This window comes from Pteropus alecto, unplaced genomic scaffold (assembly GCF_000325575.1).
Source record: "Pteropus alecto unplaced genomic scaffold, ASM32557v1 scaffold146, whole genome shotgun sequence".
Classification (NCBI taxonomy): Eukaryota; Metazoa; Chordata; class Mammalia; order Chiroptera; family Pteropodidae; genus Pteropus; species Pteropus alecto.
The window spans coordinates 14,884,198-14,896,945 of record NW_006442107.1 but is presented as its reverse complement, the minus strand read 5'-3'; the positions used below and the strand labels follow the sequence as shown (position 1 = coordinate 14,896,945).

The 12,748-nt window shown below is 38.4% G+C and overlaps 1 protein-coding gene across 14 annotated transcripts in view; it reads left to right on the top strand.

Annotated features, from left to right (window-relative positions):
- DTNA (dystrobrevin alpha) overlaps nt 1-12,748 on the top strand; it is a 342,095-nt gene that overhangs the window by 227,273 nt on the left and 102,074 nt on the right. For all 14 annotated transcript variants that reach the window (XM_025038598.1, XM_025038599.1, XM_025038596.1 and 11 more), the window contains one exon: nt 7,208-7,288. In XM_025038598.1, the coding sequence (XP_024894366.1) occupies nt 7,208-7,288 (81 nt within the window). The remainder of the gene's footprint in view (nt 1-7,207; nt 7,289-12,748) is intronic.

The window sequence follows — 12,748 nt, the reverse complement described above, 5'->3', positions numbered from 1 at the left end:
GGGAAAGACTGTACTCATTTTTTTATTAAAAAGGGATAATATTGATTCTTGAGAGTCTAGGGTATGAACTTGATTTAGGTTTCATGATAAGTGGATTTTTTTGGGGGGGGATCATGAGCAAAAGATAGTTGTAATCCTAGATATTTCAGTATGCTAAGAACGAGGATTTCTCTATTGATTTCATTTTCTTATTCATATATTCACATTCCATTTTTTTTTGTAAAGGAATTAAGTCAGCTAATTTCCCTTTTTAATAAGGCTACTAGACTGTTATCTCAGGAAAATACCATAGGATAAATTGAACCTTAATTTCAGCAAGATACTGACAAAATCTCTTAGGTTGTACATGTATTGGAGAAACATGGGCTGGATCACCATATGATTTGGTAGATTTATAGTGTTTTAGCCATGTCAGTAAGATAAGTAATGGGTCAACCAACTTGGAGGGTGGCTCTAGTACTATACTGGAAGACTCTGTTTACAACCCTGTTCAAGTCCTTGGTTTTGGGGGGTTTTGTTTTTTGGGGGGGGATTAATTATTTTTTAAATTTTTCTGTTACAGTTGGCATACGATGTTATATTAGTTTCAGGTGTACAACACAATGATTAGATATTTATATAACTTACAAAGTGGTCACCCTGATAAATCTACTACCCATCTGACACCATAGTTATTACAATATTATTGACTATAATCCTCATGCTATACCCTATATCCCTATGACTATTTTGTAATTACCAATTTGTATTTCTTAATCTCTTCCCCTTTTTCACCTAACCCCCAAAACCCCTCCCATCTGGCAACCCTCAAAATATTCTCTGTATCTATGAGTTTGTTTATATTTTGTTTGTTTATTTTGCTCTTTAGATTCCACATGTGAGATCATATGGCTTTGAGTTTTTCTGTCTGACTTACTCCTCTCAGCACAGTACCTTCTAGGTCCATCCATGTTGTTGCAGATAGCAAGATTTCATTCTTTTTTTAATTTTTTATGGCTGAGTAATATTTCATTGTATATATGTACCACCTCTTCTTTATCCATTCATCCATTGATAGACACCCAGGTTGCCTCCATATCTTGGATGCACATGTCCCTTCAAAGTAGTATTTTGGGTTTCTTTGGATAAATACCCAGAAGTGGGGTTACTGGGTTTGTCTTTGTCTCTTGTTATAGCCTTTGTTTTAAAGTCTATTTTGTCTGGTATAAGAATTGCTATCCCTGATTTTTTTTCGTTTCCATTTTCATGAAATACCTTTTCCATCCCTTTACTTTCAGACTATGTGTGTCTTTCAACTTGAAGTCTCTTGTAGGCAGCATATGTAAGGGTCTTGTTTTCTTATCCATTCAGCTACCCTATGTTTTGATTGGAGCATTTACTCCTTTTTCATTTGAAGTAATTGTTGATAGATATGTAGTTATTGCCATTTTATTCATGTTTTACTCTCTGGTCTTCTTCTTAAAGAACACCCTCTAACATTCTTGTACAACTGGTTTGATGTCGAAGAACTCTTTTAGCTTTTTCTTGTTGGGAGCTCTTTATCTGTCCTTTGATTCTCAATGATAGCTTTGCTGGGTAGAGTAATCTTGGTTGTAGGTCTTTACTTTTCATCACTTTGAATACTTCGTGCCAATCCCTTCTGGCCTGCAAAATTTGTTGTGAAATCAACTGAGAGTCTTATGGAGCTCCCTTACAGGTAACGAACTGCTTTTCCTTTGCTGCTTTTAAGATTCTCTTTTTGTCTTTAAACTTTGGCATTTGAATTATGATGTGTCTTGGTGTGGACCTCTTTGGGTTCATCTTGTTTGGAACTCTCTGTGCTTCCTGGGCTTGTGTGCATATTTCCTTCACCAGTTTAGAGAAGTTTTCTGTCATTATTTCTTAAAATAGGTTTCAATTCCTTGCTCTCTCTTGTCTCCTTCTGGTACTCCTATGATGCAAATGTTCATATGCTTGATGTTGTCCCAGAGGCCCCTTAAACTATCCTCATTTTTTCAATTATTTTCCCTTTTTCCTGTTCTGATTGGGTGTTTTCTGCTACCTTATCATCCAAATTGCTGATTCGATTCTCTGCTTCATCTGATCTTCTGTTGAGTCCCTCTAATGTATTATTTCAGTTATTACATCCTTCATTTCTGGCTTTTATGTTTTTCTTTTTATCTCCATTTTTGTGTTTTCTTTTTCTTTGTTGAAGTTCTCACTGAGATCATCAAGCAGCCTTATAATCAGCGTTTTGAATTCTGCATCTGATAGATTGCTTGTCTCCATTTTCTTCAGTTCCTTTTCAAGAGCATTGTTCAATTCTTTCATTTGGGACATGTTTCTTTGTCTTTTCGTGTATCTATGTATTAGGTAGAGCTGCTATGCCTCTCACTCTTAGTAGAGTGGTCTTATGTAGTAGGTGTCTGTGGGACCCAGTGGCACAGTCTCCCTGGTCACCTGAGCTGGGTTCTCCAGGTGTGTCCCTTGTGTGGTTTGTGTATGCCCTCCTGCTGTAGTTGAACCTTGGTTGCTGTTTGCACATCAGTGGGAGGGATTGACCCTCAAGCTGATTGGTTGTGAGGACTGGCTGTGACTACAGTGGAAGAGCTGTGTGTAAGGCCTGACCCTGTGCAGCAGGATTTGCTTTAGCAGGCCTCTGGTGCCTGCTCAGTCTACCCTTTGGGTATGTCTTTTGTAGGGGTGGTTGGGTGGTGCTGTTGTGGTCTGAAGGTGGCCACCAGGTGTGTTGGTTCTGGGGCCTTTGGGGAGGGCTCTATTGCAGGCCACGGTCAGCCATTGCCTATCCCCTGCCAGAGCCACTTGGTATAAGCTAAAAAGTGATCAGCAGATGGTTCCACCTGGTGCTTGGGAGAGGGTAAGCAGTGAACCAAGGCTGGCTGCCGCTAGTGCCAGGCTTGGGTCTGCTTTGCTAGAGGTACAGGGCAAGCCAAGGCCAGATACTGCTTGCTGGGAATTTGTGAACCATTGAGAGATTTTAGGAAAGTGCACAGCATGAGCCAAGATACATTGTTTGTATGGGAAAGCTACTGCAAGTGATTGGGGTGGACTCAATTGTTGGATAGGATGCAGTTCCATGGAATCACCTGGGCAAGGCAACCTGTGTTAGCCAGATTGATGGAGACTCAGATGTGATGGCCTCCTACATCTGCATGCTGAGAGGTAGGAGGGCTCAATACAGGAACAATGGCTTCTGCCAGCACTTCTGTCTAAGAGAAAGCTGCCCCTCCAGCCCTTACCCTGAAGCCAGACAATTCATTTCCTCCCCATATGTCCCTCATGCTTTTTGAGCAGCTGACCCATATCTGGAGCTAAGAGCAAATGGTACGTCAGTGAGTAAGTTCACACATTTGAGGAATGTCTCCGGCTCCCACAACCCTCTGTCTTGCTCAGCCACAAGCTCCACCGGTTTTCACAGCCAGAGGTTGTCCCCCCTTTTCCAGGGGGACCTCTGCAGCCAAGATATCCCTCCTGATTCTCAACCATCACATGCAATTGTGAGACCAGCCCATTTAGCATCTCTATTCCTCCTACCAGTATCGAGGTCACCTCTTATGTATGTCCCCAATCATAGGACTTTCTTTCAGCCAGAACTCAGGCGACTCCCAATAATGGTTTTTCTGTAGTATAATTGTAATACTGATATGGTAGGGAGAGGAGTGAGCACAGCATCTACCTACTGTGCCATCTTGACCTGTCAGGTCCTTGGTTTTAAGCAATAACTTGGACACAGAAGACATGCAGCTATTCCCAGGGAGGCTATGAATTTATAGACTTTTAAGAAGAGACCTCTCATGTAAAACTGAATTAACTTCATGGTTTATTGGGGCAGACACAAAGAAATTTATTTTAACAAGGTGCATAGACAGAGCAAGACCCTGCACACCATGTTTCAGGTCAGTTGTTCGTTTATTTGTTTGTTTATTTGTTTGTTAGTCCCAGAACCCATTATAGATCCTGTTGCCACTTACATTGTCTGTGCAACGTAGTGTACTATTATATCTAAAAAGCTAAATTTCATTGTTCACCACATCTCTTTTAATATTCAGAGCTTATATCCTCAGCCAGGAAAAATTTACACAAATAGGAAACATTGACAGACCTCCAGACCCCTTCTTGATTTTTAAATAAAGTAGAGGGTCAGTTAAGTCTCTGTCATAATAGGGCAGGTGAGCAGTCAGCTGTTTCTAAGCATCATCTCTACTCTCCTCTTGTTGCATCCTGAAGAGGTGCACCTTTGCCATATTGCCTCTAGACATCTATGAGAGGGAGGTGCAAAGGAGCCAGGGTTTCTGTTCTTAGAGGATAAGATCTTTCTGTAACTAAGAAATTTAATTGTCTGCTGCTGCACAGTCCTTTGCCCTGGAGCTTAAATCATTTTTAAAGAACTTACACAAATAATCTATGCCCCTAATGTCTTTTTTTAAAGGATTATTTACAGATAGTGAGGTTCTCATGATTGTTGAACCAAACTCAGCATCAGTAAAATGACATCCTTATCCAGGGAAAAAGGCAGATTTAGCATTCAGGTATTTCTGATAGCTGTTCTGTCTGGTTATCCAGCATCCTAGAGTGTTCATTTTCCTCATGAGCATCTCACATTTACAGAGGACATGAAACTGGGAAACTCCTTTGAAATGCTAATGACAAAATCAAAATTTTTAAAAATATCAGAAACATATGAAATCTTGCCTTTAGCCCCCAAATAAGCATTTAAATAGAAAACAGAAAAGATCTGACTTAATATAAGCACATGTGATTTTTTTTAACTTGCTTTTTAAAGAACCGCAGGCTTAATAAGAGCCCAAAGAATGAGTCATCTATAAAAAAAAATATTAGTAATTGTCCTCATCAAAGGTGGTAATAATTGCTTTCTATATATTCTATACAGGTGAGCCATTGGCTGTGGCATTTGGGTTAATTCTGTATAAATCATTTCAAAGAGATATTAGCCAGCCATGGAACAGGATGATGAGAATGGTTAAGGGTCTCAAAACCTTGCCTGATAATAACGAGAATAATAATAGCAGCATTTATGTATTGAAGTCCTATTGTGTGCCATGCTCGGTGGTAGACATTGTACTTGAAATGATTGCGCAGTTGAACATCTTTAATCTAAAATGTCAAGGAGAAGCTACTTCCCCAGCAAAACTCTAAACTCTACAATGACAGGACTTTTATACATTTCAGATGGTAATGAAGATGTTAATAATGATAATGATAGTGGCTTCCCAGTGTTTGAGAAATAAATTATCAAGTACAGGGAGAAAAGATTATGTGGCTCCAGAATGAAAGCTAGATCAAATGGATTGAGCTTAGAGAGGCAAATTAAAGCTCAAATTAAAAAAAAAAAATTCTGACACTTATTGTTACTCAGAAATGGCACAAGAAGCCTTTAAAGAGGCCCATCTGCTGTTAAGCACTCGCTATGTACCAGCTACCGAGATTACCAGCCGGTAAAGTTGGTGTTATTATCTCCATTTTATACGTGAAAAAATTGGACACCAAGTAAAAAAACCTATCAAAGTTCACACAACTAAGAAGTGACAAATAAGGCTTTATTGACTTTAAATTACATTCATTTTCACCAAGTTATAATCATCCCTATCATTGAAAATAATCTTCCATGATCATTGGCTAAATATCTATCTCTTGAGAACATGTTTTAGGGGAATTCTTGATCGGGTGAGGATAAGTCCTTACCTCTTTAATCCTTCAAATGTTCAGTATCGATGAGTCTGCTTGTCAAGTAATAAACATTCATAAGAATGGATGTTTAATTACCTGCAATATAAAACCACAAAGTAATAGGAGTATTGATAGTATTCTTAAATGAATCAGAAGAGATCAGTTTGAGTTAAGGGAATGCTAAATGATCTAAGTGAGGGACACTTGCTAATTCATCCCGAGTTTCACTAGAAAAGCACTTAATTGGCCTCCTAATATAATAACTTCCAGGCCAGTCCATTTACTTGCTACCCTATTATATTCTAAAGCATTTATATAGCACTTTTACTGGTAAAGAGAAGGAGTTCAATACATGCCAGAATACACCTATGTGCCTTTATATCTGTTATGAACTGTAAACATGACTTGAGGAAAGCCAAGTATTTAGAAGCAGAGAAGGATGGACGTTTATTTGAAGTACTATGTTCTGGACACCTTCTAGAGATTATCCCACTCAGAGGAGGGTGGGAGGGTCACCAGAAATTCAAATATCATGTAACAAGCAGCCCATCTGCAGGGGATTATGAGGAAACCAGACCAAACCTGACAGAGGTTCGGGCTGGAGAGTAGTGGGAACTGTCATTGGATAGACAGGATGGAAAGAGCCTGGAGAGGGGCTTGTATTCTGAGCAGAACATTCAGACTCGCTGCCGTGGGCATCGCAAGCCACGCTGGATTCCTGAGTGGAAAACTGGAATAGGAAAAGTAGTTCAAGAATATAGGGAACATGTCCCTCTATGTTAGGAAGGAACTAGAAGCCACAGTGTAAGATTAGTGATTGTTTTTAGAAAGGAGTCTCCTCTGAGATAGACATAAAAGCTTATGGGAAAGATACTGGTAATAACAACGAATATTTACATAGCATTCACTGCTGTCAGGCAGTGTTCTCCATGCTTTAGGTATAGTTACTCATTTATCCTTGCCACAACCTATGGATAAATAGTAGTATGATCATCATCCCCATCTTCCAGATTAGAAAACTGAGACTTCTAAAAACAACTGGCCTAAGGTCAGGCAGAAAAGATGCCCAACATTCAGCATGTGCTCAACTGGCCTAAGGTCAGGCAGAAAAGATGCCCAACATTCAGCATGTGCTCTTCTCACAGCCTGTTCTAACGATCAATCACAGTGCACTTAAAATGATTGTTTGATGATAGCGCTATCTGATATTACCTAGCTGTTTCAGTCACAGCTCGAGCAGGTTGTTCTCTGAAGTGGCAGACACTACAGGGCTGAGATCATGTGCCTTGGCTGGTGAACATGGTTGACAGCCTGCCCTCCAGCGTTGATTACATGTGCCCTCCTTCACTAGAACCTGAGGGATGCAGATCAGACCTTTTCAAGTCTTAAAGTTATATTTATATTCTGATAAAAACAAAATTAAGTGTATAGGTTATATGTATAGCCGTTTTATTTATAAACATTGTAAAATACTTCCCACAGAGATGGCCTACCCTGTGTATATGTTTTTTCCCTGCAGGGGCTCAAGATCTGGATCGTATCCGACTCTCCACCTACAGAACAGCATGCAAGCTTAGGTTTGTTCAGAAGAAATGCAATCGTAAGTACGCCTGTTGTTTGGACTAATTACTCTCATGAACCCTATAGTTTACATTTGTTACTTAGTATACTAAAACTAGGTTTTCTTGCAATATTGATAAAACTATGTTTATACAATAAAAAAGTGTTATGATACATAAACAGTAAAGAGACTATTCCTAAGTAATCCTGAAGGTTTAATTACTCTAAACTGCTAATGTATTCCATCCTGCCATTGTAATGGCTCAAATCTGGATGGATGTGTATTTTCTTTTCTTTAGTCTCGATATTGTAAATGCCAAACCATCAAAATGGTTTCCAAGAACTTTTTAAAATACCAAACATTAAGTCTTCCTTATATTTGTATTTCCTTTACAAGTATAAGAAAATGTTCATAAGCTCCTGGAAAACAATCAAGTTTCTTTCTGAAACTAGAAAATTTACCCTTTGTATCAGCGTATTTATGTTATTTGCCAACATCAGACAATAGCAAGAGAAGAGACAACAATACTTATAGAAACAAGAAAACTTGTTTCAGCTTTTTCCCAAAATTTAAAATGTAGGCAGCAAACTGGATCACTAATCACAGTGAGCAGATCTACATTCCCTGCTGGTTCAGTGCTTCCATCATATCGCTCCATTCATTATCTCTTGGAAAAAAAATATTACTTTATTTTGAAAACTCTTCTCTTTTCTAATTAGTAGTGGATGAATAAAAAATGAAACCATCATGTTCTCCTGAGTACATACACATAGTTCTTGAATAACTGCCATGGGGACTAGGCACTTCGTGAAAGTGGAAACCAGCCATGTCCACATCTCTACCCTCCCAGGGTCTCCAGCAGATGTTTCTGGTGGAACTGTGCAGGCCACCCCCAGACCCAGGCTTCTAGGCTTTCAGCAAATCATGACTCTGGGATGGGCCATGTGCCTTTTTTCCTCACATTACTCATCTGCAGCTTATTCTCCAGCCTCAGTGGCTAGAAATGTGGCTGAAGTTTGGGGCAAGAGAATAATGGAGAAAAAAACATAGGTTGGTCAAACATCAAAGACATGTTTTGATTCCTCACAGGAAGCTAAACTAATGCCCCACCACCACCAACAACAACAACAACAACTACAACAAAAACCAGTGAGAAGAGCACTACAGATATGGAAAGGAATCAGTGGTTGTACTTGCAGGCCTGTGTATTGATGGGTTAATAAAAACTCTCGCTAGCACTAGTATTAAGGGACAAGGAAAATGGTCCCGAAGAAGAAAAGCTTTCCCTCGCCATTTAGCCCCATCCATATGTAAACCAAAGGAAGAATCTCTGTTTTCAGCAATGAAAAAGTAATGAGATCCTCCCATTTTCTTACCTCATTACCAGTGGCCCTCAAAATAGAGGGAGGGGAGAGTTAGGGGTAGGAGTTCTTTCTCTTTAAAGTATTGCCAAGCAGAGCCTTCCTTAGGCTACTTTTACTAAAAATAGGATATTTCAAAAAGACTACAAAAAGGAAAGGATGAATGAATAAACAAACAAATAAATAATGGGAAAAAAGGAGGGAGGGAGGATGGAAGGTAAAAAGAAAGAAAAATGACTCACAGTGAGACTAGTTTGTCAACCCTGTGCCAACATTACAAAGGGCACACACTATGTTGGCCCTAACTGACTCCAGCCACCCGCAGGCCATATTTCATTTCTCCTGCTCTCTGATAAAGGCCCTTTTCCTTCTTGGGCATCTATATCTATTTTTCCTTTTCCTATTCTTTTCTGGCACTCGTCCTTATCCTATATCCAGAATCGTGGCATAGCCACACTGTCCTTCTTAGGAAACAGTAAGGAAAACAGTTGCCATCATGGAAAACAGTAATAGTCCATTCCTAGGTGTAAGAAAACCTTCATATACCTGTCCTGTTGCCTTCAGTGCATCCATTCATTTACCTCTTCATTTAGTAATCTTATGATGAACTACTACATGTTTCACACTGTGCTAGGTGCCAGGGATAGAAAAATGGTGAATAGGATGCAATTCCTACTTTGAAGCTGCCCAAAGTCTAAGTGGGTAGATGGACTTTTAAACAGACTTATAAACCAGTTTGGAAGTGTGATGACAGGAATATGTACATGGTGTTATGAGAGCACCAAGGAGGCAGCTCCCTGACCTGGGCATGGGGGCCTCTGAGAGAAGAGAGACATCTGGGCTGAGTCTTAAAGAATTAGTAGACATTAAACAGAGAAGTATTATTTGCTTTACAAATTTCATACATTTTCGGGTGAGAAAAGATACTACATTCTTTGCAAACTAGACAAAACTAAGGCCCAAGGAAGAAAAACAAGAGTGTGTTGAATGCTCTGCTAAAATTGAGTTTCTTTTTCAAATTACTTCTACCTTGATCAGAAGTGTTAAAGGCAGGTACTATATGTGTTTGCTGAGTTTTCCTTTCTGACAATAAATACAAGAGTTGTGATGTCGAGATACTTGCAAAATGCTAACACAATTGAGACTGGCTTATTTTAATCAAAGTTAGAGCCTTCCTTTGAGGAATATGACCAGAAGCACTGGTGTTTATGTGACATAATATTCATCGATATTGAATATCTACCCCTGTTTTAGAGGAAGATAATTTTTGTTTGCAATATCCTAGCCCACGGTAAATTATGGTACCTTATAATGTAGTTTTACTCTACAATAAAAGAAATAAGAAAATAACCCAGGTAGTGTGTCTATAAGTGCATTGCCTTATTGGAAACTCTTCCATAGTATTCGTAAAAATCAATGGACCCTAACTGAGAACAGGTTGTTTATTTTTAGATTCAGACCTTACATATAGGTAAAATTTATTTTGTATTTTACCAGAACTAAACTTAAAAACTATGTAATGGAGGAAAAAAAACATAAAAACTGACACCTGTAAAGTCATTACCTAGAAAAAATATTGTTTGGATACAGCATGGAGCATTATAGATTTTTAGGAGATTTATTTTTTATCTAAATTTAATGATTAGAAATGTTATATTTCCCATATTTTCTTCCCCAAAGCTCTTGCTGACTCTGTTTATGGTTTCCCATATATGGCATTGATTCCTATCACTGACATGTTCATTTCCTGTAATGCATTTCCTGATGGATGCTGAGAATAACTGGTTCCCAGTGTTTTAAAAAGAGGCCAGAAAACTATGGCCCATGGACAAAATGGGCCCAGAAGATATTTTTGTATGGACTGTGAGCTAAGAATAGTTTTACAGATGAATATTTACAACTGATTTGAAAATTAAGAACACTAACTTGTAACCTCAGTTAAGCAAAATGTTATTCTCACAAAAAAGGAATTCCAGTTTTCTCATTGGTAGATGAGAAAATAAATTCGTACTCAATTATTATATTTTAATTTCATTGCCAAAATATTATAGAAATGTGTTTTCTCTCTTGTTATATATATATGCCAACATAATATCTATATAATATTAATCCACAGTATGGTGGTGTCTCTCAGTCGACAAAAACATTTACCAATCTCTGCTGTAAAAGAAGACTTGTAAGAAGCCTATTTTTAAGGCAAAAAATAAATAATTGAAGGCAACTTTTCTGCATAGGATTTATTTTCCAAATTAGCTTCTTCCCATTACCATTCACTTTTGCACCCTGCTATACTCCCTCTCCATGCCGTGATTAGTACATTCGCTAATAAAATAAAAGGATGAATGTCTCTAAAAATTAGGGGACAACAGTTAGCTATTTCATTTTCTAGGAGGAATGGAACAGAATGGAGAACACAAATAATATTTCTAATACTCCTTTCTAATCAACAGCCTTCTCTTGGGCTACCAGATTTCCTGGTAACTTTCCACAAAAATAAATATACCATATACCATTTATAAGCATGTGTGCAAATGGCAGCATTTCAACCTTTATGTGAAACAAATAACTGTTTTCTGCTGGAACATTATTTCCTCGGTCAGCATCGACATGGTTAATGATCCAGATACCTTGTAATGTCAGCAGATCTTTTTTCAGAAATTACTTTGAAGGCGTTGGAACGCAGCCTTCGGTTCATGAACAATAAAAGGCAACAAGAGAAATAAATCAGGATTCTCAAACCCCTCCCGTTTAATAGTGGAATAAAAGTAAGGAGGCAAGGGGGTGCTCTCCCATCCCACGCACCCACAGCTGACATTGCACCACATTTTAGTTCTTCTGATCACAATCTGAATTTTCTTTCTATCACTTATATCAACTGAAATTTAATTAAAATTTAGTTTAAAGGAAAGAGGCAAAAAGGTATATATTTGCATTTGAATTTTCAGTTTCTCCAAATATCTTTCCTCTAATAAATAAGCATTTTTAAAAGTATCATTCATCTAGATATAATTTAAGGCTAGAACACATACTTTTATTTTTAAAAGATCTAAACTTCTTTCAGGATGTCTCGTGAACCAAAAACTGCAGATACTTCTTTACCTACATGTTTCTCTATCGCTGCGAAATTAACCCAAGTGAGTGCTGTGCTTGTAGTAGGTCCTGAATAAATGTTCTTCTGTTAATGAATGAATATGCTCTACGAGATTCCTTTTTTAACAGCCAGGTGACTCATCTTATGCTGGAGAAGTAGCCGTTAGGTATTTTTTTAGTAATAAATACTAACATCCCATTCCTTTTTCATCAAGCTAATGTTCCAGCATATTCCTTCCTTCTGCTTCGTTTTTAAATATGTGGATTTTTGGCTGCCTATATCAGTTTTCTATCGTTGCATAACAAATTACCACACATTTAAGCAGCTTAAAACAACACACATTTATTATCTCACAGTTTCTGTAGGTCAGAAATCCAACACAGCATGACTGGATTCTCAGCTCAGGACTTCACAGGGCTGAAATCAGAATGCTGGCTGCGTGGTGGTTTTCTTCCAGGGCTCAGAGTCCTCTTCCAAGAGAATGGCTCTTGGCAGAATTCATTTTTTGTAGCTGAAGGATTGAGGTCTCCATTTCTTGCTAACGGTCAGGTGAATACTCTGAGTTTCTATAGGCCACCTGCATTCCTGGCCACATGGCCCCCATGGGCCATTAAGAGCATAAATGTTCGCTTCTTATTCCAGGTCATCTACAGGGTGTTTCTCTTCCTTCTCTGTGACCAGCCAGAGAAAACTCTCTACTTTTAAAGGACTTGTGTGATTAAGTCAGGCCCTCAGATGATCTCCCTATCTTAATGTCACCTGATTCAGGACCTTAATTACATCTGCAAAAATCCCTTCACATCAAGTACCTGGATTCATGTTTGATTGAATAACTTAGAGAAGGTGTGTAAACACAACAAGAGAGGGCGTGGGGAAGGGGGCACCTTAGGTTTCCGCCTGTCACACTGCCCAAGAACGTAGACTTTTCTGTTTTCCAGATAATGACATATAGAACATTGGATGAAAAAATAAAGTTTAGAATAAAAGCTCAGTCGGAGAAATAGACCCCCAAATAGAGATGTATTTAAAAGAGAAAGTTAGAAGTAC